Here is a 27,181-nt window from a genome sequence, read left to right on the forward strand (position 1 = left end):
CCATCAGCATTCGAGCTCTTTTCCAAGGTTGCACCTGGGAATTTTGTATGTGGGACATTCATCTTGGCAGCTGCTGGATTTCTGTCTCTGTAGAAGTGGAGACGACTACTCCTCCAAATGTTCACTGGTCCTTTTGTCAGATCATGGGGCTACCTTAGTGGTTTGTTCCGTATGGACCTGAATATACACTCCACTGCAGTGCTGGAAGGGTATCAACTATCCCGGGGGCTGCAGTGGGGTGCTCAGCCCAACGGCCGCCCATCCTGGTGTTCACGGCGCAGAAATAACTCAGAGATGCTTCAGCAAAAGAAAATCCCTTACAGATGGGAACCTGCTGGGGAGACCTGAGGAGCCAAACTATTTAGATAGATGTTCAGCAACATCCAAGCTGAACTGCATTTAAGTTTCTCCTGACAGTCAGAGGAGCAACAAGATGGATATCACCAGATTTCCTTGAACTGCAGCGCAACCCCAAGCTGATCTACACCGCTAAAACACGCCTGTAGACCCTTTGCTTTAAGAAACGCAAACCTGTCCTCCACTTCCAGGGAAGGTGGCAGTGAGTGTTTAAAAGCCTTCAAAACAACAGGAGGCAGAGCTAAGGAGGCATTTTTCAGCAGGCAGAAAGATGCAGGTGATGACATTTAATGTCTGATGAGAGCTGGGCTTCTGGCGAGCGAATGCTCTGAGTGCTCCTGGGTCCTCTGGGAGGTCCCCTGGCATCCTTTCCTCCCACGTGGGCCCTTTTGCAAGGGGTCACTTGATATTCCTGAGGATACCCTCATTGCTGCCAGGGCTACGGTCCCCCATGCTCGATCAGACGTGGCTGTTGCAACCTCAGGAGCGCTTGCAGAGCTCCCTGCAGCCTCCCGGAGGAGGCTCCTCGCTGGACGGATGGAAGCAGACCCGGGATCAGCCCTGCCACCGTCTCCCACAGGCTCCTCTGCAGAGCCCTCCCGCAGCGGTTGTCCCCAGGGCGAAGCGTCTCTGAGGGTTTCAGCGGCAGATGCTCAGAAGCTGTTTCACCGACGCATCTCTCGAGTGGAAGGAGGCCTGAGCATGCATCCCAGAGGAGCGGAGGTGCCCAGCAGCTGCAGCCAGGCTCACTGCCCTTCCCCTGCACTGCCGTGTGTTGGTGAGCAGCAGGAAGAAGTAGCAACAACTGCCAGACCCGATCCAGAAACTCCTGACGAGGATGGGCTGAAGGTGCTTGTAGGTGATGGCGATGGGGACAGAGACTGGAAGTCATCCCCAACTTGCCCTGATCCTGATTTGAGCGCCCGCTGGTTATCAATGCCTGGAAACCGGTGGGCCAGTCCAGAAGCAAGTGAGACCCTTGGATCCAAGTGCCGGCTATGTTGGGCTCTCCATCCCACCTCCTCCCACCTGAGCATCCCCCAGCACCCTCCTTGCACCGCTCGGTGCCCAGCGTGACTCCCGCCTCCTCCCAGCGAATATCCCAGTCCAACATCCACTTTACTACAATGTCTCCATCTGCAAGACCCAAAAGCTGACTGCCACCGGTACTAAGATGAGACGCGCCATCCTTCAAAAGCTTGCGTGACACTTTGTGGCATTAGAAACACCATTTACTTACCTCCTCTCCATGCCCCCAGTAACTATGCTTGAGCCAGTGCTAGATTAAAGCAATTATGGTTTAATCAGGGCTGGCTCAGGAGCTCTCTCCCCTTCCCAGTGCTGTCAACTGGGCATGTTTCATGAGCACTGAGTTCACTTGGAAAGGGAAAAGGAGCATTAAGAAGGATTGTACCTAGGAAAGCTACCAAGGGGGTAAAGTCCAACGGGTGCTTTATGCTGCAGGCTGATCCCCAACAGGCTGCACATGGCATGGGTGAACCTGGTGAAGGGGCGTCTCTAAACATATTTAACAAAGTCATATGCCTGCAGCTTATATATATATATATATACACACACACACATATATATATCTGTGTATACACACACACACACACATGCCGAGGAAGCACTTGGATTTACTTACATCATTGGGAATGGTGAGTTCATGAGTACTGGCCGGGGGACTGGCATCCAAACCTGGGCATATGCAAGGGAAAATGGTTATAGCTTGCAGAGGCAGCGCGGTGGAGCTCCGCTGCTTTCCCGCAACAGTCAACACTGCAAAGGCTGCGTCCTGCTCCGGGGCTGGGAGGGGAAGGGGATCACACACTCTGGTACAAGGAGGAGGAAGACGGTTGCTACCTGACTCTGCTGGAGCTGGGTGCCACCTTCCCCTGCGTCCCTCGAGCTGGCCTCGCAGGTGCCGCCCCAGGAGTGCCTCGCTTCCCACCCTCCATCCTCCCACCGGGAATGGCTTCAGAGGAGGGTGCGTTATAGTGCAAGGCTGCAGCATCGCCGGAGAGCGGTGGGAAAAGCACCTTCCCACGACGCCCTCCTCCACGCAGCAGCAGACAGCCTGCTGGCTGGGAAACCCAACCCTAAAGGCAGACAGCCTGCCAGCGGGAGGGTTGTCCACGCACCCTCCAGCCCTCTCTGGACACAGCAGCACAGAGCCGCTGGGTTACGACAGCAGCTTGGTGCCCCAAAACCGGTTTCCCCGGGGGAATCCGGCAGCGCTAGCACAGGGCAGCCTGCAAAGCACTTTGCAAGTTAAAGCCCCGCAGACTTGCGTGCTGAATTTAAGCCAGACTGCCAAGACCATGCACGCTGGCTGGACCCAGGACCGACGACGGTCCCTCTTACTCCCAAGGGAAAGCATGGCGAACAGTACGGACATTTAGAGCCTGCTTCCTTACAAAATTACATGGCAAGGAGCGACGGCAACAACATGCTTCCTCCCAGCCGCTCCTGGGCCAGGGAGGGCACTCTCCTCCAGGGTGGGAAAGGCTGGAGCCAGCAGGCTACCCTGTGTGTGCAGGTCCAGAGGTAAGAGGACAGCATGCCGTAATGCTCCTAGGCCAGGTTGAAGCCTGCCTTTCCCACAGGTTTCCATATTAAATCACCTCAACGCTGAAGCAGGGATGTCCTATGTCAAATCTGCAAGAGAAAAGCTGTCTGGTGGCTAACAGGAATTTGCAGTAACTGCAAAAAACCTCTTATCTGTACGATATAAACTACTGATGAAGGCTTTTAAGAGCAGTGTGTGTGAGAGGACGAGAGGCTGCAAGGTCTGTATCTGAGGAAAGAGGGGAGTAAGGAGGTGCAGAGTAAAGAAGCACAAGGAGACTGGAAGTGCTGGGCTGCTACAACACAAGACCGAATTCCTCATGCTACACGGCAATATGCCACTGCCTTAACTGCACTGAGCAGCTACTGCAAGTGATGGCCAAGTTTTGCTGGTCTGCATTTCCATCGAGGCCCTCCGCACCGTGGAAGAGGAGCTCCCATCCAGTTTTGCCGGCAACAGCCACATAGGTTTCAAAACCCAGCAGGTCTGAACTGATATCTGTCTGGGTACCAGCACTGTCAAAGCAAAATTTCTAAAATACTGAAATGAAGCTTTACATTGCAATCCCATTTCAGCATCACCCCTAGAAAGGAGAATATCGGGTATCTTCGATGCGCTCATGCACGATTGCTGCGCTTTCCCAAATGCAGCTTTCCAGCTGTACCTCCCTCGCAGAGACGCAATGCCTGAGTACACCATGCAGGCAGCTGCTTGCAGGAGGTCTCTCTACCACATTTTTCACTTGGGAGTGCCCAGAGGAGGGGAAATGCAGGGCATGGGGGTGCAAATCCTCCACTCAGCAGCCCTACTCCCTCCTTCACCCCTGCCAGGCGTAGTAATGCCAAAGCCTGCCCAAAACAGCTCCTGCCCAGGTTTTACACAGTGGGGCAATGCTTAATGCTGACTTTATAGCAATGCTGCACTGGAAGAGACATTTCACCAGCCCTGGACCGTCTTTGACGCCGAGCCTCCTCACAGTCCGGGGCAAGGTGGACTGCACCTAACACAAAGACATGTCCCTCGGGGTGTGGGTGTCCCTGTCTCTCAGCCATGCGTTACAAGGCTCAGCTCAGTAGCAGCCTGGGTATGGCAGAAAATACCTTCTGAAGGGAGCAGAGCACTGGGGATGGGCTCAGAGCAGCGCCGAGACACCCCGGGGTCTTTGGAAATGCAAGCTAGGCTCCTCAAGCTTATAGATAGGTCCCCCGCCTCGCGCTCGGATGGCACGGGTGCTGCTGAAAGGCCTTGGGGCATGCGGTGCCATGGTACTGCACCACCCCTGCATCACAACGGCCATCGAGGAATGGCCATGTCCTTCTCCATTACCTGGAGATTGTTTATGTTAGCGTACCAGATCCTCCCTCTCTGATACGCACGTGCAGTCCCCACGGCTGTAGTGTGGGGGGTCAGGGCAGGATTAATGCCTTGGGTGATTGCAAAGGGCAAAGCAGGGCAAGCAGAAAACAAGGCTGCACAGGTTGGTATCATGAAATCTATATTTGCTATAGTCTTGTGGGGTCTGTTTACTTGGGTTACGTTTGCTTGCATAGTTAGGCGATGTCCCCGGACTCTTTCGAGGCATGCATGCAATGTACCCCGGCTGGCCGCAGAGCACGCGTGTGCCCCGGGTATGCCTGGGGGAGGTCTGGCTCACATCGCCTATGAGCCTCCAGGTCTCAGGATAACTCCTCTAAGCAATGGTAGGTTATAAAAGACAAGCACGTTTGGCACATATGGATGAATGTGCGGGACATTTGACATCAACATTTCTCAAAGATTACAGCCATGCTTTGGCTCCTCAGGGTCCTGTCCCACTAAAACTGCAGCTTACCCTGAATGGCTTAGAGATGGCTAAAATTGCATGTCATTTCGGTTCCCACAGGCATTTTTCTGCTGTTTCTGAGCAAAGTTTATGCAAAATTAAATGAAAGAATAAGGGTGATGACTCTGATGTCTTTCCATTACATGGATGGTAGTTACATGCAAACATCACAAAACTAGGCAATAAACTCCAGGCACTTTTCTTTCGACATGCTGTACAAAGGAGAACGGCAGGCACGGTGCTGCCCGGTCTCTCCCTGCCCACCAAGAAAACCTGCCGTCTTCTCCACAAATACCACAATTTATCTAGGAGCACAACAACGGCACAGTCCTATTTAAGAAACATATTTCAACAGAAGCCTGCTTATTTCCCTGTAGCTTTGTGTTTTACCTGATGATTGGCCCATCAGATTTTGAGCTTCTTCGGAGGAATGTAAAGGCAGCTTTTCTCCTGAAGAGCAAAGAAGAAACAGGTTTAATGCTTTTGCCTTCGAGGAGATAAGCAATGTCACTTCATCTAGGAAGCTCAAAATATGATGAACATACTGTCAGAAAAGGCATTTCCAACTGGCATTCTGACCACCAAGTAAGCAAAGGTACTTTAAGTATCTCCATCCCCTGCGCTCTATCTGTTTCCCAGGTCGCCATGAAATGCGTTAAGTGCCACGCCAGCCTTGGGGACGTCTGGCCGTCCTCCCGTCAACGCGGCTCCCTATGGCCGCGGCTCCTTCCCATCGCTCTCCCCGGCGCGGGGGTGCCGTCCCGCCCGGCTCGTCCCCGCAGACACCGGGGCAGCACCCCTGGCCGGCGCCAAGCCATTCCCCCCAGGAAAAGCGGGGATGTCCCACCGGGGTCTGGATCAGCGCATAGCAAGGGATGCTACCTCCTCCGGGTGGGAGACCGGCGCTCATCGCTTCTGCTGGGAAAGCCAGCAAAGCTGGGAGCAAGGTAAGCGTGCCTTCGCAGGAGCAGTCCAGGCGTGCACGATTAACGGCTGAGGGCTCGCCCGTGAGGATCGTAACCCCCAAACATCCGTCTAGTCTCCCTGTTCACCTTTCCCCGTGCACATTGCAACTTCAGTTTTACTTGCCCTGCTTGTTTCCGTTAAATACCATGAGTTTAGAAAGAGAGAGAAACTCTACAGGTAAGAAGAGAAGGATATCTAGAAAGGGCGTGTGGGTACGTACCAGGGAAAGCGGGGGTGGTCTGTCCAAGGGGAGTAAAGGGGGTTTGCTGCATAGCCAACTGGTGGAGCTTGGTCAACTGCTGAGGGGTAGGAGGGACATTAGAGCTAAGAAGGTTATTGTCATAGAGTACAACAAGTCACACCGAAAATCAAGAACAAAATTATAACGGCGGGGAAAAAAAAAAGGAAACAAAACAAAAAAAAACCAAACCAGGAAGCCATGGTGAGACATGGCAAAAACATTAGCAGAAGGACTTGGCCTGGGTAAAATGCAATAAAGCCCAAATCTTTTGCAGAAGTGCTTGGTCAGGGTCTGAAGTACGATACCAGCAAGAAGCCCATTCTTAGTTTCCACCCCTCGCCAAACGGTTCAGCTCCTTCGCCGCAAGCGAGCGGCCGCCTCGGCGCACGGCCGGCTGCTGCAGCAGTGGCAGGGCTGCTGCATACGGTGCTTCCAGCCACTGCCTTCCCCTCCCAGGCTTCGCAACCCGCGACTAGAGGCTGCTGCTCGCTTCAGGGTAGCTTTAGAGCAGAGTAGCCATCTCAAAGGCACTGCCAGGCCGGTGGCCATCACGTGCCAGCGGCCAGAAGACCCTCTTTGTGCTGCTGGTGCTGCATCGCGACCGCTTGTCCCCGCAGCAAACACTCTCATGCTGCGCCTCCGATGGGAAACGCTTCTGGGAGACGGACAAACTGCGGCCCTTAACGTCAGCTCGTTACGAGCGCAAGCCCCTTAGCAGTGCGGGGAAATATGGGCTTCAGCCATGACCAGTAGGTATTTCAGATCCTTGTATCCCTTGTTGTGCCAGGTAGGTTTTCGTGCCCCGTCAGGAAGCGGTTGCATAGAGAGGAGTTTGTTTGGAATACATTTTGTGCTCTGTTTCACTGCTCCAAATTAAAAAAAAAAAAAAAAACAAACCAATAAAACAAAAGAAAACAAAACAAACTGGGCTGAAGTCTAGCAGTCAGCAGGAGGGAGGGTCTTTATCACCTCCCGCTCAGCAATTTCACAGGTGCTCAGAGGGTTGCCAGGATCGCATCATCCCCCAAACGCAAACCGCTCCTTGCGCCCATCCCCTCCCCGGCGAGGGAGAGGCAGGAGTTAAGACTTGCACGTTTTTGGGGGAAACAATACTCAAAAACCTCCTTGCTCCTGCAAGCGTGGCTAGGGAGGGAGCGCGGGGAGGTCTGGCCGGCAGCGGTGAGGGGGAAGCGCTGGAGAGAGCAGACCCAGGGGGCTGAGCACACCGAGGGAGAGACTGGAGGGAGGCAGCGGGGAGGGGAAACACCTGCAAGTCCCCGGAGAAGTACCCGGGGGAGCCCTGCCCGGCAGAGGCATGAGGACTTCCAGCCTCCACCGGCGTGGAGGAGAGGTCTCGCCACCCCACGGGAAGAGGCACATGCGCATCTCTCCCTGTGCAGCACGGAAAATAAGCTGAAGGTGCGCTACAGCGGGTTCCTGCTGAAACGCAGTCAGCTCCGGCTAGGACCTGGCATGCCACCGCTCCTGCAGGCACCAGGGACATCAGCATCCGCTGCTTTTTAATTGAAGAAGCATCCTGTGTTCTACCAAATTAAACCCAGGTGCGCCATGTTTGCAGCGCTCCTCATTACAACCGGTCCCACCGGCAGGACCCTAGATGAAACCTCCTCTCTCTTCGCCAGCACTGCCGAGGAGCACTGGGGAGGCAGAGCCCCTCGGGCTCCAACCATGCCCCGGGGCATGGGTCCCACTTCACCCGATGGGCAAAACACCAAAACCCTTTCTAATACTGATCTAGCATGTTTTTAAGACACAGTTTGGATAGTGGTATTTGGCAAACACCCATAATAACGGCAATAAAAAAGCCTACGAGAGGAGAGGATGGCTACACCTAGGTGTTAAAGTGAAAGCTGCTATGTGAATGCTTGCGGTGCATGAAACACCTCCTCTCCTGTTTCCTGGAAAGAGCCGAAAGCAAAAACCTGAGAGCATTTCTTCAAATTCTGGTTTTCCCTGCAGACCAGAGGGGAGTTCCCCCACCGGCACTGCTGGGAGGGACAGGACAGGGCAGGACAGCAGCGCTGAGACCAATGTACAGCCATGCCGAGCATCACTAGGCACCCACAGCAACGCCCGGTTACATCTCATCAGCTGCCAGCCTGGTGCATACCCAGGAGCGATGCCCTGGTTTGGGAGCTTTCCTGCGCTTGACATTTATTTCACTCCCAAGCGTCCCCGACTCCCAGCTGCCACGGCCGTCCTTTCATCTCCCACCGCAAATTCTGTGAAGGCAGGTAGCTACACATCACATCCCAAATGGCTTACGAGTACCCGGGCGATGCCAAAGCCCTTTGTGAGCCAAAACTCCTGTGGACCTGGGTGGGTTTTTCCCAGGGGAGAAAATCAAGGCAGGAGTTCTCATTTTAGCTTCGGCATTCGAAATTCTGCCCGCTCCGCAGCCACAGGTCTGCAAAAGGCATCCACTAAACACAGACACCTGCGAGAGCAAGGGCAATGCCCGAAAATCATGTTCAAGACTGGTTTCTGCACCAAGCAGTGTTTAAAATGACCAATCCTTGCAAGAGAGCTATGAGAGTAAGGATGAAGCGTGTGGCCCCTGTACGAACAACTTTTTCCAGGTCTTAGCAAATCCGCTGGGAGTAGGGCAGATTGCAGCCAGCAAATGTATTAAATGTATTTTATTCCTGTCAAACAGAGGAGTATAATAACAAGGAAAACACTAAGCTGTCACCACCACTTGCAAAGGAAAACTGGGACAAAGACTATATTGATCTACCCTCGCTAAATACGCAGGTTTATTTATTTATATTCCACTTAGGGAGCAAAAGCGAAGCGCACACAATTAAGAATATTTCTGAGCAACCATCACATCAGGCTATTCAAAGCACGCACGTACTGGTGTCGCATGGAAAGCCAAAGCCTCCACTAAATTGGGTGAAATTACAGCTCCTAAGATCAAAATCCAGCCTACAGCTCCGAACCATTCCCACGGGGAGCGTGCATTCGTGGTATCGGACAGCCTTGCCCCGTTCTCAATCACGCAAAAAGTAATCCCATGATTTAATACCCAAACGCACCCGTCAGACAGAGGAACACCGAGCTACATCGTACTCTCCCCGTGCGTGGGATGGCTGGAGAAGGCTTTCCACCCAGACCACACCACTTACAATTAAGCCACATCCCCAGAGCGGCACTTCGTACTCAGCCCCCACTGCGGAGCCCTGACTCACAGGCATGCCAGCAAGAAGGGGCCTCTGCAGTGGGACTCGCCGGGTGTTTTATCCCCTCTGGAACACATTTAGAAAAATCCCAGCTTTTTCCAAGAGCTCCCCAGCATGTGTCAGCCGTGACGACCCCAGAAGCCGAGCGGCTGTCTGCTGCCGGCAAGGAGCTGCTGGCACTGCAGGGCTTCACTGCTGCTTTTCATAGAGAAATCCTTTAAAATAGACTCGTCTTCTATTTCTGGTGGTACTTTTACACACAGACATGCCAGCAGATGTTCCCTACACGTCCCCCAGCAAACGCCCTGCAGCTCCCGGACCCACCCCAGGCACAGGAACCCCTGCACGAGCAGGGGGATCCGAGCATCAGCAAAACCCACCCGCGCTGCAAGCCTGAGCGGTGCCCGTCCCCACGCCGAGGAGCGCGAGGCGAAGCGGGGACTGCGCCTGCGATGCTCCCCCCTCGGGTGAGCCAAACCCAGTGAGACAGCCGTCAAACCCAGGGTGACCGCTTCGGTCTGGGGTCCAGCTCCCGCAGGGAGGGCGCAGAGCCCTCGGCAAGGTGAGATCCAGCAGCGCGGCGGGCGGCCATCCTCTCCATCCTCTCTCCGGGGGGAGGCGGGCGGCGTTTTGCCCAGCCTCAGCGCCTGCTGCCGAGTCACCCAGTCACCCCGAGGACCCCCAAAAAGGCACGTCCCCCTGCCCAGGCTTCAAGCAAGAAACCACGCACCGCTGGAGCTCTGGCTTCTCCCCACCCCACCAAAGCACTCAGCACCTAAATAAGCCCTTGGCTTACCAACATTTAAAGGACAAGGGGGAAATAGAGAGGAAAGTCTTTTTTTTTTTTTTTTTCCCCTTTCTTTGCATGTTTTGATCACTTCGAGGCACAAAATGCATAGAGTATGGTTTGTCTCAGAACAAAGGGATAGCACTGAACAATGCAAACAATTTAGCATCAGGCCAAGTCCTCAGAATTAATAAAGTTTAGCGTTAACAGGTTAAAAGGCTATTCAAGGTATTACAGATACCACACATGGCCAGTTACTTTGAAAATATGCTATTAATATTATTGTCTAATATTAATATTATGTGAATTAACAGTAGCATGCAGGTGACATAAAAGGGTATAAGAAAAATTAGGGTAAAACTCACATCCGGGTGTGGAATAGCGTATTGTCCCTGAATTGTATAGGCCTGCAAAAGAAAAAACACACGTTATTAGGGCTGGCAGGAGGCGGTGGCAAAGCCCCGTGCCTCCGCACGGACCGCTGTCCCTGGGCTTTGCTCCTTTCTGCCTAACATGGGGTAAATGCTGTGAATGCAGGGGCTAAAGAGGAGCTCAGCCCCCACCCTGCTCTGCCCAGGACCCTGTGCTACCCCCCAAATAACCGAGCACAGGGAGCTCAGCGTTATGCCACCGGCACACCTCTCCCCTCACTCCGCTGCCAGTGAAAGCGGGATGCGGGATCTTGAATTTTGACTTAATCAGCTTAATTTTGAGGCTGGAGGGGATGAGGGAAGCACTTTCCGTGCAGCGAGCAGTTGCCCCGTGCATCCCCCCCAGCTAGCCCAGGGGAAGAGACCCCCTGTGCCGCATTAAATTCCCTGTGGCAGTGAGTCCTTGGGGCGGGAAGGAGATGTAGCCCTCCGATCAAACCTGGAGCACGCCGAGCTACCTAACTTCAAGGGCTTGGGCTCAGTTTGGCTTTTCCAACAGGAACGAAACAGCTCTTTAAAGGTGCCAGAATTGCACGGAGCACGAATATAAGGTTGTGATTGGGCTTTGCTGCACAAAAGATAAGCATCAAACTAGAATTATCTGTGTAGCGGATAATTCGTGATCCTAGCGTGTAAACGTGATCCTAGAAAGCAAGCCAGTGCAGTGAGTGTCTCCATATTTTCAGGTGCACAACTCGCAACACGCTTTACATCTACCCAGTATATTCCAGTGCTCTGCTGGGGGGAAATGCATTGCTGTGCAGAAAGCCAGCCGGGCAGCGCAGTGCTGATGTCTCAGCAAGCGTGGAGAGGGCTCAGGAACAGGCTGCCTGCACTGCAATGCCTTTCACCAGCGATAGTTGACAAACCCATGCAGATGTCTGCTAGGCAAATTGTTTAGTGTTTTTCCCATCGTTTGTAGCAATCCTTTCTCTTTTGTAAATAACGTGATAATAAGCACCACTGTGGGTACAGAGCCAGACACTAGAGAGCCCAATATTTAGGACTTAACCAGCTAGCAAAACGTATCTCACTGGTTGACACATTATTCAGATGATTCTGAAAGAAATGGCAAAAGAGATGGATAACACTTTAAAAAGGGAGAGTAAAGACAGCCAAGAAAAAGAAAAAAAAACCCCTCTGAACCTCCTGCAGATTTGCCGCATCGTTTGCAAACAGCAAAGCGCTTTGTGTGAGGAAAACCCCCCAAATCCTGGAGGAGGAAGGAGGCAAAGCCCCACGCAGTCCCAACGCCTGCTGGCATCCCAGTGTGATGGGGACCAGTGTGCCTGTGGGGACATGGCAGAGGCCGCTCTAGAAAGTTCAGTCTTTCCTGGTGGTTTAATTTGGTTGTTGTTTTTTGACTAGAAAAATTGATTAGAAAAAACTAATTAAGGGCAGGAAGGTGTCTTGGACAGATGCAACTCAACTCTGACAGCACCCGCCTGTGTGACTCCTGGCTTTCTGCAGAGGCTGACACTGCACACGAATGATGGGGCTGATCCCTCCGGCAGCCGCCATCGGCCACCGCGTCCCTCAGCCTGCTGAGCTCCTGCGGGTCCAACCCACCCCAAGCACCTCGCAGCACCGCTGACTGTCCCCGGCTGTCCTCTGCCCACCTGCCCCGTGCCACCCCTCGGGCAGAGCCAAGGGGCTCGCCCGTGCTCCCTCGGGGGCGGCAGGGAAGAGCCCTCGTTTCAGACACCGTCGCTTCTTCCCGCAACGTTGCATCTGTGCAAGACACCAACCGTTCGCCAGCAGGAGAAACGCTACCTCCATCTTACTCTCCCTTTTGAGAAGATAAGTTCGCCAAGCAGCTGGACTCAAAGCTCTTTTCCAGGACGGCTGCTCAGACCAAACGACACACTCCTCCTGATGCTGGCGATGACTCAGAGATGCTAATTCAGCACGCTGCCTGAAATAGCCTGTGCTTTGGGCTTTGCTCCCATCCCTAGTTTGTCCTTCTGCTATTTATTATGGCTGGGGAGAAACGAAGTAACTCGTGTGGAGCTGCTCTGGATGGCATTAGCTGTAGCTTCGTGGTGCTGGCTCTACCTGGCTGCTGGAGCTCCTGGGAAAGTACCTCTCCTGCTAGATACCGGCGCACCACAGCACGGCAGCATCTACAGGCAGGTCCTCAGTCAGCCGGTGAGATGAGTAAATGAGGTGGGAAAAGCAAGGGTTCAAGTCCCCTCTTTAAAAGCAGCTGCCTGCTCAACTGCTCTTCTTTCATAAATCACGTGCCGCGAGAGCCGCTTTTTGTTTGCAGAACAACAACCGCCAGCTCCCGTGGCACGTGCGTGCGATGGTTATCCTGCAATGAAAAGATCTGCCATCGCTTCCCAAGGGTCGCTGGAAATACCACATCATGACTGCAGACCGAGCATTGCGCAATGTCACCGAAGGCAACGCGATGCAGGCTCTCCTGCGGGCAGAGCTGAGACTCAGCTTTGCAGCAGAGGTTATGGCATTTTTTTGGGGAAGCAGCGCCCCAAACCAGCCCAGCACCAGTGATGAGGATGACCCTTTCATGGAGGCTGCCCTGAACAGAGGCTCAGCACAGTCCTGGAGTGGCTGGGACGAGCCCTTCCTATCTCGGATCAACTACAGCTATGCAAAGTTATTTTTAATTAGACTAGAGGTGCCAGAAAATACCTGCAGCCATTGCGAGAGCATGGTCACAGCCTCTTGTTCAATGAGGCTTTTCTCATTTTCTCCTTCTCAGTGGAAACTGTTGGCAAATACTGCATTTGGGTCTAATGAAGCAAACTCCAGCCTTTTCTTGGTGCATGAGTGCCCGGCAGAGCTAACACCCTGTTTCCCCAGGCTGGCCCTTTCCTTATCCTCCAGCAGCCATCACAGGAGCTAAGCCGTCTGCCCGGGCTTGCAAACTGCCAGCGGTTCTGCAAAGAGCTTTCAGTCCACCTGCCGCGGCACGCAACGGATGGGATGACACCATGCAAGTCAGAAGGCAAGAAACCTGAGTGCACTAACGGGCAGCGGCTGGTGCTGCAGTAAAAGGCTGAGGTTGGCAGTGGAGGCTGCAAGCGGGTCGGCTCTTACCTGACCACCTGCAAAAATGACAGGGGTGGAGGCGGGCTTTGGGCGGTAGGGAATGGTGGCACCTTTTGGTGGGGACTAGGAAAAGGGACAAGGAGAGGGAGAGAGAACATTAGAACAGCTTTCCTGAAACGGCGGCAAAAAGAGTGTTAGAAAGCACCCGACGGAGCACGGCCCCCGGGGCCGCCACCAGCAATACCCGCACCAGGCACACCGCGTTTCTGGACAGGAGGACACAGGGGAAATCGATGTTTAATGGACAACGAGGACAACCTGGAGTACAGGAGATCCCCTGCCAAGGCACGGGCCCCTAAATCGCTTCCTGGACCTCCGCTGCCTCCCTTGCCTTCGCTCTGCTCTCCTCAAACTGCGTCGCCTGGTCTAGACTCGAGCCTGACGCTGGAATGCAGCGCCCTCCTGAAAACACTCCAAGGAGACCCTCAAGGTGCAGCAAGACGGGGAGGTACACCCATGGACCAGGCTTTTCATCCCTGGATGCCACGAGCCTCCTTGTGCAGTGGCTTTCTTTGCAGCCTGAGAGCTCTTGCACGTCGACAGCCCGCCCCGCAGTCATACCAGCCCCACCGAGCACCAGGAGCTGTGGCATGGCATTGTGAGCACGGGCATCAGGAGGGAGCAGCCCGTCTGAGCGACCCGGCACGATGCTTAAGCTCTTTGACCCCTCTCATCTTCCTCACCGCCAGAACAGGGTCACCTTCAGAACTTGGTTTGGTCTGTCGCCGTCCAAGCTGGGACGTGGGTGGCAAGGCACCGTCGTCGTGGTCAAGACCTCCCATGCCCCGGTGGGACAAGTGGCAGTGATCACTTTGGCCAGGGTGCTGAGCTCTGGAGGAGCCAGAGGCTGGAAACCCCTCTCAGATGGCAACACCAGCGTTTCCAGTGATCTTATCCTAGAGCTGCACGATGTGAGCAGCCAGCCAGATGCCAGCAGCAGAGGCACCGACCCGTATGCACTCCCGGCCCTCCTCCTCCTGTGGCAGCGTGACCCGGGGCAGCTCTGCTCCAGCTGGCCAGGACATCTCGCTCCTCCCTGCTGTGGCCTGACCGGTACCTGGGTAGGTCCGAGCAGAAGCTGTAGTGATGCACATCAAGCTGTAGTGATGCATCCCGCTGCGCGCTGCACGGGATCTTCTCACCCAGGTTGTCTCTGTTGGTTTTCTCTTGAACATGTTACAGGCCACAGAAGAGATTTTGGAGGTTTCTAGGGATCAGGAGAGATTTCAGATAAAAGCCTCCTGGTTCTACACGAAGAGAAATGACCCAGTTACTGCTATGTAAAGATAGGCAATATAAATTATGCTATATCTCATGGAAAATTCTTCATTTGTTTCTGTACATTCTTCTAGATCTCTACTTGAAGCCAAGTGGCATATCCAAATCTTCCTGCTAAGCACAGGTCTGCAGGAAAGCTGTACAATCAAAGCACAGCTTCTGTAATCACAAACCGGCTTTTCCTTTTATTGCGTTACAAATCTTGGAGGGGATGAGCGAGGATTTCTGCGGAAAGATAATTTAAAACTCAAAGGTTATAAGGAGCATCTCTGTAAACTGTTAAACTCAGGGGACTTCCCAGATTTCAGACTGCAAGAAAACTCATTAGTTTTTCTCTTTCCCATTGCTGAGCCATACAGAGGAGCTGCAACCCTTGCTTTGGTCGGTGAGAAGAGCAGCCACCAAGGACTTTATAACGCACCTGCAAGCATCGCCTGGGGCCCACCTCTGCCGCAGTCCAGAGCATAACCTGGAGTCACCGTGCGGCTAAAATCGCACTCCTCTGGCAGCAGAGCATTCCCGCCTGAGCCTCGCTACCAGCAGTGGTGGGTAACGTGGCTCGTGGCAATTCCTCCTTAGCCGTGCTGCTGCCAAACTGAAGTTGCTTACGTTTGGTTTTGCTTCACCTCCACCAAGCCTTGCTGTCCTCATCTGAAGCTCCTGCAGCGGCAAACGCGCTCCTCCCTGCCGTGAAAGGGCAGCGGTGTGCGGGCCGTGCAGCAAGGCGGAGGGGCCTGACTTCGGTCCATGCTTGTCTACCTCTGGGAGGCACCAGGAGGGGAGGGTGCCACCGTCCTGGGTCCCGAGGGGTTTCCTCCTGGAGCTTCTCCCATCTGAGGTAGCAGGTGTGGACGTGGGGCACGTGGCCGTGGTCACCCCTGGCAATAAGCTGTTGGTACAGCAGCATCTCTCCATGGCAGAGATCATCAAGCTCTGCTCGTCAGCATTTCTCCCAGAAAACGGCACCCTGGACACACGTCCATGCACCTTGCAGGCCCTGCTTTCCACCAGCCTTCCTCACTACCTTTCCCACTGTGCCTCCCGGCTTTGTGCTTCCAGCACCGGCTCCCCCAGTGTAGGGGGTGGCACTGGCCTTCTCCTCCCAGCCGTGGTCCTCATGGGGCACCATGAGCTCCGCGCAGAAGAGGCCAGGCGCTTGGTGGAGTGGCTGCAGCCCCCGTCCCCTTCCCACAGCACCCTCAGCGCTGCTGGGACACCAGGCTATGGCTGTCCCAGCCCGCCTGGCCTTCTCCGGCACCCCTCTCTCCCAAAGCTACCCTGTGCTACGACACAAACCGTCTCCTTTGGGGCACCCGACCAGGCAGGTTTCCAGTGTGGGACTCTAGAAACAACGGACAACGGTGGGGAAAACACACTGGGTGGGTTTCAAACGGAGGTACCAGGAAATGAGAGTGGTCCGACAACGCGTGGTGAAGGGTACGAGAGACACGCTCCACAGCTCCCAGCGCTGTTGTGGTGCCAGCTGGGTTTTTTTCCTATGTACTTTACCCCCTTTGTTACAGACTGTACCTCCAGCATCACCACACAGATCTGTTTGACACACTGGATAATTGCGTCGGGTGTCCCCGAGATTGTCACTGCCCGCTCCGTGGAGTTGGGCAGCATGTCCCCCGCCACTTGAACCTGAGCACCTGTTGACTGGAGACAGAAAGAGAGAGGAGGAGAAATCCCACAGCTGAACGCCTTTCCTTGCAGCCAGCTCCAGCCCCGACGCCCCGTGCCTCCCAACAGCTTGCACTGCCCCGTGCGAGCTCAGATGCGGCGCCCTGCCTGCATCCACAGCAGCATGCTGGCAAGGTCCCACGGGATGCTGCTCCTGCGTCAGCAGGACCATCCTGGGAAGCAACGTGACGCATGATGCTAGCGGCACAAGGATCCCCTTTTCCAAGGCAGCTCCCCCTTGGTTGCGGATCAGCTCCGAGGAGCTGCGATTACATGCAATTAATGAAATCAAGTCTGATTTACCTCCCTGATTTCCTTGATCTTGGAGCCTCCTTTGCCGATCAGCGAGCCGCACTGACTAGCTGGCACGACCAGCCTCAGCGTCACCGGAGGTTTGCTGGTAGCAGTGCTGTTGCTCATTGAGTTGGTTATGTCCTTGGGAAGGAAGAGTGCAACGCATCAGCCCTTGGTACCCGACCAGACGCCTGCCGTCCAGGCCAACCCACATGCCCTGGGCCAGAGAAGAGGGGTCATGTCCCCCAGACTGTGGCTGGTCTCTGTCTGCAGCTGCATCGCTGCGCATCCCTGCAGTTAATTAACTGCGAGGCCTCTGGGACAGTTCACTGAAGCTCAGTTCTTGCCTCGTTAGAGACGTCGGGAAGCTTTTGTGCTGAGGTTGTGTACCAGTTAAGCAAGTCCAGCCAGGCACTCATGGGTTGGAGGTACCCAGGCCCATTTGCACTGCTGGCCCCAGCAGTGGGCATGTCGGAGCTCTGCTTGGCTGGTGGGCCACCCGAGGGTCTGGATGCAGACCCTTTTACCCTGCCCTCCTGGGGGAAAGGGCTCACGTTGCTCACCTCCTCAAATTTGTAGGCAATCATGGCGAAAGCCTTGAAGATGGCGTCGGTGGGGCCAGTGATAGTCACGATTCGCTCGGGGCAGTTTCCCTCCGAGATGTTGATCCTTGCCCCGCTCTGGAAAGAGAAGGGCAGCCCTGGAGTAGCCACAGCCAAGCAGCCCACGGGGATGCGCCGGAGGCACAGCCCTTCCTCCAGGTCAGGTCCTGTCCCAGCCTGGTCCCTCGTCATCCTCTGTGCCAGCCCCTTGACATCCCATCTAACCTTAAAAACTCCCATCCCTGCCCCCCGTGGTGCTTCCAGCACTGCCTTACCCTGACCCTCAGAAAGGGTTTCCAAGCATCTGCTTTAGGTCTTTTACTGCAATGCAAACCCACACGATCCAGGCAAGCCCAGCTCATGGGATCATTGCTTGTAAAAACAAGAGTGTTGCTTACTGATCTGATAACTCCTTGGTAGCTGCAGGCACAAAGACCTTGGGCAAACTCAAGCATCTTACGAGTGACTTAATGGCAGTGTTTCATTAAGAGCAAATTCTTGGCTCTGGAAAATTCCCGTTAAATGTGATGATAGGAGTTTGTTTGAGTACGGAGTGAGAAAACGGGACCAAAGAGCTCTGGGGACAGCCGGCTTGCGTGTCCTGACCCTGGGAGTTACTGCACGTATCGCACAGGGCAATGCAGAGCTCTGGCCATTGCGCTGCATGCTGCTGGGCAGGACAGCCTGCCAGCCCTTCCCACTCCTCTCCCTTCCTCCTGCGAATCGTTCTACAGAGCAGGTTGCTCACCTCTTCACGCATCTTCTTCACGGTCTCTCCTTTCTGAAATAAGAAGCAGAAACACAGGCTATTACTAAAAATTCAAGACTTCCACCTTCAAAACAACCCTTCCAAACACGCATCCCTCTAATACGTGGCAACACACAGCCAGACATCTGGGCAGCTCTGTGATGCCTGGCCCTCCATCCCCACGCGATGGTCAGCTGAAGAGCTGAGGGTGTAAGCCATTGTAGCCCTGCTCCCCTTGTCTGTAAGACACAACGGACAAAACAGCTGCTAATGCACAACTGCAGCCTCCGCCTCCCTTTCTACGTTTCCTATTAGGAGGAAAAATGCATGGAAAAAGCTCAGAAACTCATCAGATGTTGAGAAAAGCTGGCACTTCAGAGCGGCTTTGAAGGGCAGTTACCTACTACCTAGAGAGATCTAGGATCTTTATATCCAGATATAAAGTAGGTACAACTGTGAATCTTTCCAGGGCTGGACAGGCTGATAGAAAAATAAAGCACAAGCATGTAGAAGAAGGTGTTTGTACCGCAAATCTTCGCTACCACAAACCTGCCTTTTAAAAACACCGAAAACCCAATCCTATGTAGACAGGACTTTCCAAACCACCACGGCAAGCACCAGGGAGCAGAGCACCTCGTGAAGCTTTTCTGCACAAGCCAAATGGTGTCCTGCGGCCTCAGAGGGAAGTGCCACAGAATTTAAATGGGTTTGCATGACATTTCTTAATCTCTCTTAATGAATTTATTTAATTAACGCATCAGGGCAACATGATCATAAATACCCATTTGTCACCACAATGAAGCAGCTGGAAACAGCACTAGATAAGTTTGGTGCTGGTTTTTTTTTTTAGGGGAATGGTCTTTGATCCCTCTGCGGGGCTTCCCATCATTTCTGTCTCACAAACCCAGCGACAAGCTCATGCACACCGAACATTTAAGGGACATTACAGGGAAGAGGTGACTGGCATCTACCACACCACAGGCAGCAAATCCTGCAGGCAACAGCATTAAACACACATTTGAGAGATGTCCTTACCTTTCCAATGATGCTTCCAACTTCCTACATAAAAAAAAAAGCCAAACACAAAGGAATTGACATTACAAAACGTGAAGACGAGCCAGCCCAACCCCATAATGAAGCAAAGACCTGGTGCACACTGTCCCCAGTGGGAGGGCAGGCCTGAGAGGGGCCAGGAGCACCATGCCACCATGCCACCCTCCCCATCAGCAGGAGGACATCTGCTCCCGGCAGCCTGGGGCTGCGGAGGGGGTGTGTGGGGCTGGCTGGACCCGGGCACAGCCGGAGCAGAGGTGGGAGAGGGAGCTGCGAGGAAACCCGCTCGCAGGGAGCCCCTTACCTTGCCGTGCATCAGCAGCCGGATGGTGAGGGTGACGTTCAGGCCGCCTTCGGAGACCTTGGACTCCATTTCCTACCAGGGGACGGGAGATGTGTGTTAGCTGGGAGAGCAGCCCCGGCGCAGAATGAGACAGCACCACGGCCGTATCACCTGGGGACAGAGAGGGGGAAAGGTTTCCTCTCAAAACAGGCAGGTTCCTTGACGTGGGATGGACCCTGCAGAGCAGCAGGGCATGGGAAAGCCATGGCTGGAGGAGCTGAGGGGAGATGTCATGGGCTGAGCACCTTAGTGGGTGCAGATCGGGCTGGCTGCTCGCCGCAGGGGCCGTGCTGGGTGTGAGCCCGGGAACAGCCCGTAGCTCTGCCATGGCTTTGCCACCAGCTTTATGCAAAAGCCATTGCGGGAGCAAAGACTCAAGCGTCCGAGGTGCCACAGCCAGACGGCTAGCCCACACCTGCGTGAGCCGAAAAGCAGCTGCGCCCAGCTGAGCACGTGGACGCAGGAGCAGGGAGTCGGCGGAGCAGCCTGGTCAAAGACCGATGGTCGAACTGGGACTTTAAGAGACCCAGGGCACCTATCTAGCAAACCAAAATTCACTATTTCAGGTGTGAACGGGCACTCAGAAAATCAAAAGACAGTTTTTCAGTAACCAGGAAATATCTATCTGACCCCAGGAGCACCAAGCAGGAAGGATGGAGCTGGTGCCCTGATTGCTACACATCTGTGTTTTCATCCCGACCTGTGAGCACCCTAGCCGGGCACTGCGTCTCAGGACCACGCCATTTCCAGCCATTCACGCTTTGCATGTGTCTAACGAAACCTCTGCGAGTTTTGCTGGTGCTGTCATGTTCCTTTCTCTCTCTTTCCTCCTCTGCCCTCTAGAGGGAAAAACGCCACTGATGTTTCGAAGGCAGGGGGGAAAAAAATCGCAGAACGGCAACAAATCCTTCCTTTTCCTTTTCTGATGCCTCCTTAGTAGCATCTCTGCTCGAGGACCCGGCATATGAAATGCCTCTGCAGCCTACTGCACGGGGAGATGGGTCCTGTCTCAGAGGGAGATGCCAGCATCCTTCATGTGCAATGCCGAGAGATTTGTAGCAATTCTCTCCCTTGCTATTTAATCCCTCAGTGTATATCAGATGGGAGATTTTTCATCCTGGTCACGAGCATCTGGCATTTTCCTTTTCTTAGACAGGGACTTACGTGACCAAAAAATAGGGGGTAAACCAGTTCTCAAGTATTACTTTAATGCAAAGAGGCAGTCGGGATGAATAAACATGCAGCAATGCACAAATCATGGCTGGGAGATGGGTTTGATGTAAAACCTCTTCCAAGAGGTTATGATGAAACCCCAAATGGATAAAACCTGCGTGGTGAGCAGGGAGATGGTGTTCCCACAGAGCTAACAGGAGACCAGCTCACTGGGAATGAGGTTGCTTATAACCTACTTGCAAATGCTGATCTTGAGGCCGCTGGATGTTACAATTGAAAAAAAGCAAAATCCTCACAAGAAGGATAAGAAATGAAATGTGCTGAAGATGTCAAGCCAAAAGGCACTGTTAAGGGTGGGGAGGAGGAAGACATTTCAGAGGAAGAAGGTGACGACATTGGGGACCAGAGTAATGGGAACGGGCTGACACACGACAGCACAGTGTGGGAGATCAGGAACTTTCTCTTTCAAGAGCCCACTGCAGGCAGACAACAAAGGAAAACAAATAACTGGTTGTGTTGGTTAACCCCGTGCTGATTTCTGTGCATGGGAAGCAACGCTGACAAGGATGAACGTGCTGATTTGTGGAGGTCAGCGTTGCTGGTGCTCCTGATGGGCCAGGAGACAAAAGTGCCTGCAGGGAGGAGGTGCCCCTGCCGCACAGGGGGACAGCCATCCCCAGGGATGTCCTGTCCCAGGAGCAATCTAGCCCTGCCACAGGGAAAGAAACAAAGCCGCGACACCACTGCAGCCACCCACGAGGCTCGTGCCCGCCAACACAGAGGTGCAGCTCCCCTTCCTGGCTGATGAGCATCCTCTGACAGCACAGCCAGAGGAAGGTAGAGGCTGTTCACAGCCGACGGTCAAGGCGTATCCACAGGCAGTGGCTTTCATGACTTGCAGAGGCAATATTCGCAAAGCCATCCTGCCCCACAGACCACCCCAAGGGCTTTCTTTTGCAAGCTGCCCAACCGCGGTGGCCCGGGCAGCTACAGCCCAGGGTGCCAGCCCCACGGCTGGGAGCTGGCAGGCGAGGGTGGGATGCTGGAGCAGTCTGGGCTTTGCCACTGGGGTGATGGATCCCAAAGCCCAGCTGGGTGGCTGAGGTGCTGTAAACCCGGGAACATCCTTGCAGCAGCGGGAGAGCTGGCGGTCCCAATGAGGTGGGTCACGAGCCGCCCGCTAAGGACCGGCCAAATTCGCCGTTTTGGTTTCACCGAATGTCCTACGGTGGCAGGGCTTATCGCAGCAGGGTCTGCCATCCCTCGCAGGAGGAACCCTGCATCAGGCCGTTATGTAAATGTTTCCAATTGATTGAAAAAGTGGGTCATGTGTTAGCCAAATGCTGCTGGCTTTAAGATTTATCAGCATTATTAAATTAAACACGCTTCATGCTCCAGTGAGCGGGAAAGCTACATTGGCCTTTTCTTAATCATACTAGTGAAAGGTAAGTCTTTTATATGGGGGTTCATAAGCTCAATGGAAATGATGGGAACAACAGAGCCAAGGCATTTACCCTGGGCGCGTGCCTCCCCCCACAGCCCTCATTCTTCACGGACAAAGGGCTGGGAAAAATTATCCCCCAAACGCCATTTTGAGCATTTCAGAGCATTCCCTGCCTGGAGAGAGACCCATCTCGGACCCTTCCTCTTCACCGTCGTATTCTGCCTAGTTCACAGCAGCTTTGAAATGGCTTCTTTGTCCATCTACTTGAAAGCCCTGAGGACACCATTACATCCAGTCCAATGGATAGAGTAGATCCAGAGCCCAGCTCCAACCCAGTGCAAAGCAGGTGCAGCCCCGCAGAGGTCAAAGACGCAGCATTAGGAGACGGAAGTGTCGAGTTTGGCCCCAAAATGGAATTTGCACAGCGAGCCGAGCAAGGCTCTGCTGAGCATCGTGCCTGGGCAACCGCAGGCGGAGGACCGGAGCAGCATCCTCCCACCCACGGCCATTGCGGGGAGCAGCCAAATGTCTTTGCACCGCAGCGAGGGGAGCTCTGCAGGGTGGGGAGCACGGTGCCCGGCGCTGATCTGCCCCAAAACAGCCGGACAACGTCTTTCCAAAGGATGATCCCGTTGCAGAATAAATAGGCCTTTTAAATTCAGCTGCCTTCTGGGAGAGTGCTCGGAGGCGGCATCGTCAGTACTCAGAGCAATTCAGTTCTTCCCTCTCCCTTGGTTTTGAGATCAAATATATTAAATTCTGCGAAATTTCCTTAATCTATCAGGAATTTCCTGTGTCTGAAAAAGCAGCTCAGGCACCAGTGACCAAGGAGAAAAAGGAGCAGAGGAAGGAAAATGGAAACCCAGAACAGCAGAAAGACTCCTCTTCCCCACGCGCAAACATACACACTCCAATTTTTCTCCTTTCTGGTTTTTTAGAGGTTGGAGCGATTGCCTTGCGTTTATGCTTGCTGATACTTCACAAATACTGACACTCCTCTAAAATTCGAGCAAAACCTTCTAATTAGGGGAATTCTGAACACCGTGTATTAAATTAATTTAATACCATGATCATCTCCCAGATGGGAGACAGCACGTGAAGCAGAATAGGGGGAGGGAGACCAAGCTCTGGGCTGGACTTTGTTCTCCAGCCTGGTTTCCAAACGGGAGCTGGAAAAGCAGATGCTGGGATCCCCACGGCCCCCCCACGGATGGGCGATAGCAGGGGGCTTGGCTGAGCTCGGGCAGAGCTGGTGTCCCTGCAGGGGCTGGGAGACATCGCTGGCTCTGCGCTTGCTGAAGCCAGCCCTCCTCCTCCTCCTCCTCTTCCTCCTCCCAGGCATCCACTTGGGCTCCACGGGAACGTTAGCCACGCGTGAGCGAGTCCTGCGGCGCAGCTCCAGCAAACGCTGCCTATACCTCCTCTGCAAATGCCCATCGGAGAGCCAAGGCATCTGCTGCTGGTACTGGGGGGCAGCTCCCCTGAGACAGCCCCCGCCGCCCCGGGACGCGGCGGCGGCAGCAGCCTGCATTTCGGAGAAGGTGGCTGAGGCTCTCATAAACGAGCTCCATCACAAAACTGTTCCTCTTGCTTTGGTGCTAGCATTGCTACTGCCTGCAGACCCCAACTCCAGGGGGAGGGTCTCCCTTATCTGCACTAAAGCCACCCTGGTGCCTCTGGGACGGACGGTCCTGCCAGAAGACAGACACACAAGGTAGAGTTTATTTGCTAGATCTCGTCATGGAATATTCTCATCAGCGTTACGGAGATCAAATTTCATTGCTTCATCTAGGTATTTGTTTTTGGGGACAGCAATGTTTTGTTCAAGCTCTCTGAAAACAAACAGAGAGGACAACTCGGTGCAAAAATGTCCCACAGGCATAACCCAACCCCTCCATGAAAGGTTTGGATGGAAAGTTCACAGGCACTGCCAAGCAAACTCAAAGAAGACAGTCTCCATCACCACCCTCACCCATCACACAGCCTCCAGAAAATCACACGTTCTTGACAGGTTTGGTCAGTGCAGGCTGATAAACTCCCAACACCTCGGAGCCCTGTTGACCAAGAGCCCTTGCCAACCTGTGCAGGTAAAGAGCAGGCTGGCTGGGGCACCGGCCTGTACGGGGATGCTGTGCCACCTGCCCAGAGGACCACCCCTGAGACCCTACCCTGGAGCATCTCCGCGGTTGCTCAACGGCAATGCCACCCTGAAAAACATCCAACACGCTTCCCAGGCTCTTTGGTGTTTCAGGAGCCCCACCAGCAGAAAGCCAGGAGTTGAAGATGACCACAAAGCTTCAGCGTCCTTCAGCACACTGCAGTATGCCACGGCACAGCCCGGATTTCTAATGTGGTTGGCAGACTTTCACGTTGGGGATTAATATCTTGGCCAGAAAGTCCATCACTCAAGACAACATTTTCCGCTGCGAGGGAGGAAATGTTTAAACACCTCTGACCTCTCAATACCCTCTTCGCAAAACTCAGAGCAGCATTTTCTGACCCTTGGAAAATGAAAGATGTGCTAAATGTAGAGAAAAGCAGGGGAAGCCAGGAAAGAAGCTGCTTTTCTGACATTTTATGCTTTCTGGCTTGCTTTCCCGAGGAGCACTGCCTGTCCACCTGCGTAAGCAGGAGATTTCTCCCCACTCATCTCCCGGTGGCTTGATCCGGCCATTAAGACCTAATCCGGCGATTTTCAGCATTGCGTTTTAGTGGCTGGGAAGCACCGCGGTGCAGCCAGCTCAGGATTATGACGACAACACAGTCTGGCCAGGTCAGGACGGGGGTGGAAGGAGAAAAAATGCTACAGCTACCAAAGTCAAGCATTGCCTTAAACCCAGGCTCCAAATGGAAACGCATCAGCCACCGGCAGGCTTCGGCTGTCAGAAGTTGAAGCCGTGAGAGGACAGCAGCACCACCTACGTGAGTGACACCAAATGCCAATTTGCAATAAAGCTGCATTTCCAGCTGCTGCCATCTTCCACAGACCGTAGTCATTTTGGTTGACCTTTCCTCCGCTTACTCTCCAGCTTCAGTGGAAATATTTTAGATATCTCCAACCAAAAAAGACGCCCCATGCTACCTCGGTACATCAGCCAGCAGTATATCCCTGCTTCTCACCTGCCCTTGATCTTTCCAAGCATCACGGGAGACAAATGTCCCTGCTCTTTCCCTCTCATCTCTGGAGGCTTCATTCTCAGTCACCTGCTCCCATTTCCCTGCTCTCCTCTGGGTGAGATGTCTCCACTCATGGCCCAGGATTTCACTCGTTGGCTTCTGACGAGCAATTATAAGCCGCCTTCCCCTCCTTGCTTGTGTGCACCACGGGGCTCTTGCAGTCTCACTCACCTCTATGCCAATTACCCCAGTTACTATCGTGGGGATGCAAATGCGCCTTCCTCTGGACCCTCTGCTCCCTCCCTTCCCCTCTCTGCTCTGCTGGCTCCTCTGCCCACAAATTCAGTGCCAGGGCCATCGGAGCAACCTCTCCTGCTGCCTCGTTTGCTACCTCCATGCCTCAGGTGGTCTTCTAACTCCTGCTTCTCCCACCAACCTCTCTGCTGGCTGCAACTCTTGGGAGCTCTTCTCTATTTCCTAAACAATCATTTCCTACCACCCTTCATGTCAGCATGGCTTTCTCCCCAGATCCTTTGCCCTCTGGAGAGCAGGGTTGGTTTTCCAGGGCCCTCCAGGGAGAAATATTGGCTCTAGATACTGGTATTAGCTTGAGTTCAGGAGCAACCGGTACGACGACCCATAGCTCCAGCCCTGTCACACCGCGGTGGGCTCAGCCACATCCCAGCCAAACGCACACCTCTGCTCTCAGACCAGCCCAAAGCTGTGCTAAGCCTGCTCTCCCCTCCAGGAAATTCCCAGCTGCTTCCCTGGATTTCTCTGTCATCTGGTGCACCCACAAGCTGGTATCAGGCTGTGCATCCTGCTTTGGGTGTTGACCATACCAGCCTCGTTTGCCTCTGCTGAACCCACCTTACATTTGTAGGTTTTCAGTGGGGTTTCACACATTTCAGAGCGATTTCTGACCCGATGGATAAACCAAGAGGAACAGAAACGCAGCACCACGTACCTCCAGCACAATCCAGGAAAGCTGGCAAGTCTCTACAACAAAGAGTAGCACAAACCCCTGGCTCCAGCCCGTGGACACTGGAAACCCAGGGAGGGATGTCCAGTGAGAGTCCCTGCTCATCTTCTGAGCACCGTGTGGTTCATCGCAGCCTACCGCACCTCCACAGTATAACCAAGACCAGCAGCAGCCGCCCACAGAAACGCAACGCTGGCACCGCTGGTGCACGGATGTGCAATCACGTGTGAAATCAGAATCGGGGCCCGCACGTCAGGTGGTGTTAGTCTCTAAGGCAAGCCCGGTCCAAGGAGAACGACGGGTTTTGTCGCAACGGCGGTGCCGTTATCGCGATCTTTTGTGTGAAGGCTCGCGAGCAAAGCTGCTGCTTTTCCCTACCAGTCTCCCCAGTATGAAGGTCTTGAACATCATTTCATCCCACGCGACCCTACAGCAGGATGACAGCACCTACCTCTTGCCCTGACACATCTGCAGGAGACAAAACTTGGAGGCTTATGTTAATCACCAGGTTTAGAGGAAATTTAGGTAGCCGTACCTGAGATATGTATCTGCAGAGATCTATAGGATGCTGAATTTCCATTCATTCACATGAGCCGCTGCTATGTTGCAAGCAGAGGTGGGACACACAACAGCAAGGGAAATTCAGTGTAGCAGGAGCAGGCTATTAGATGCCCTCGTGCAAGCCAGAAAACCCTGTCTGGGCTGGTTTCAGGGCTCTTTGATTGTGGGACCCTCAGCAAAATCAGTGACTTGAACCTGTTAAACCAGCACCTTGACAAGCTGAGATAACCCTGCTTGGAATAATGATGGGTCTTCCTTGAATTTGTTTAATTTTGTAGTGAATTAAAGCTGCTTTTGGAAGGCTGGGGTGAGCAGGTGGGTGGGAACAACGCACTTTAATTCAGCCACTTCCAATTCACCCTGTTGGTTACTTTTGGAACAATTTGCCAATAAAAATAGTATTTTCAGTGAATGTCTGACTGCTTAAGTACATCAGAAGTTTCACCCCATGA

The 27,181-nt window shown here is 53.7% G+C and overlaps 1 protein-coding gene across 7 annotated transcripts in view; it reads right to left on the minus strand.

Moving 5' to 3' along the window:
• PCBP3 (poly(rC) binding protein 3) overlaps positions 1 to 27,181 on the minus strand; it is a 51,211-nt gene that overhangs the window by 11,260 nt on the left and 12,770 nt on the right. For 3 of the 7 annotated variants that reach the window (XM_050899637.1, XM_050899644.1, XM_050899639.1), the window contains exons 3-13: positions 19,414 to 19,485; positions 19,092 to 19,115; positions 18,057 to 18,089; positions 17,270 to 17,386; positions 16,716 to 16,847; positions 16,260 to 16,388; positions 13,440 to 13,514; positions 10,311 to 10,352; positions 5,935 to 6,013; positions 5,139 to 5,198; positions 2,003 to 2,055 (exon numbers count right to left, since the gene is read on the minus strand). In XM_050899637.1, the coding sequence (XP_050755594.1) occupies positions 2,003 to 2,055; positions 5,139 to 5,198; positions 5,935 to 6,013; positions 10,311 to 10,352; positions 13,440 to 13,514; positions 16,260 to 16,388; positions 16,716 to 16,847; positions 17,270 to 17,386; positions 18,057 to 18,089; positions 19,092 to 19,115; positions 19,414 to 19,485 (816 nt within the window). The remainder of the gene's footprint in view (positions 1 to 2,002; positions 2,056 to 5,138; positions 5,199 to 5,934; positions 6,014 to 10,310; positions 10,353 to 13,439; positions 13,515 to 16,259; positions 16,389 to 16,715; positions 16,848 to 17,269; positions 17,387 to 18,056; positions 18,090 to 19,091; positions 19,116 to 19,413; positions 19,486 to 27,181) is intronic. The other 4 variants (XM_050899638.1, XM_050899640.1, XM_050899642.1 and 1 more) reach the window with 3 other exon arrangements.

This window comes from Gymnogyps californianus, chromosome 7 (genome assembly GCF_018139145.2).
Source record: "Gymnogyps californianus isolate 813 chromosome 7, ASM1813914v2, whole genome shotgun sequence".
NCBI classification, from domain to species: Eukaryota; Metazoa; Chordata; class Aves; order Accipitriformes; family Cathartidae; genus Gymnogyps; species Gymnogyps californianus.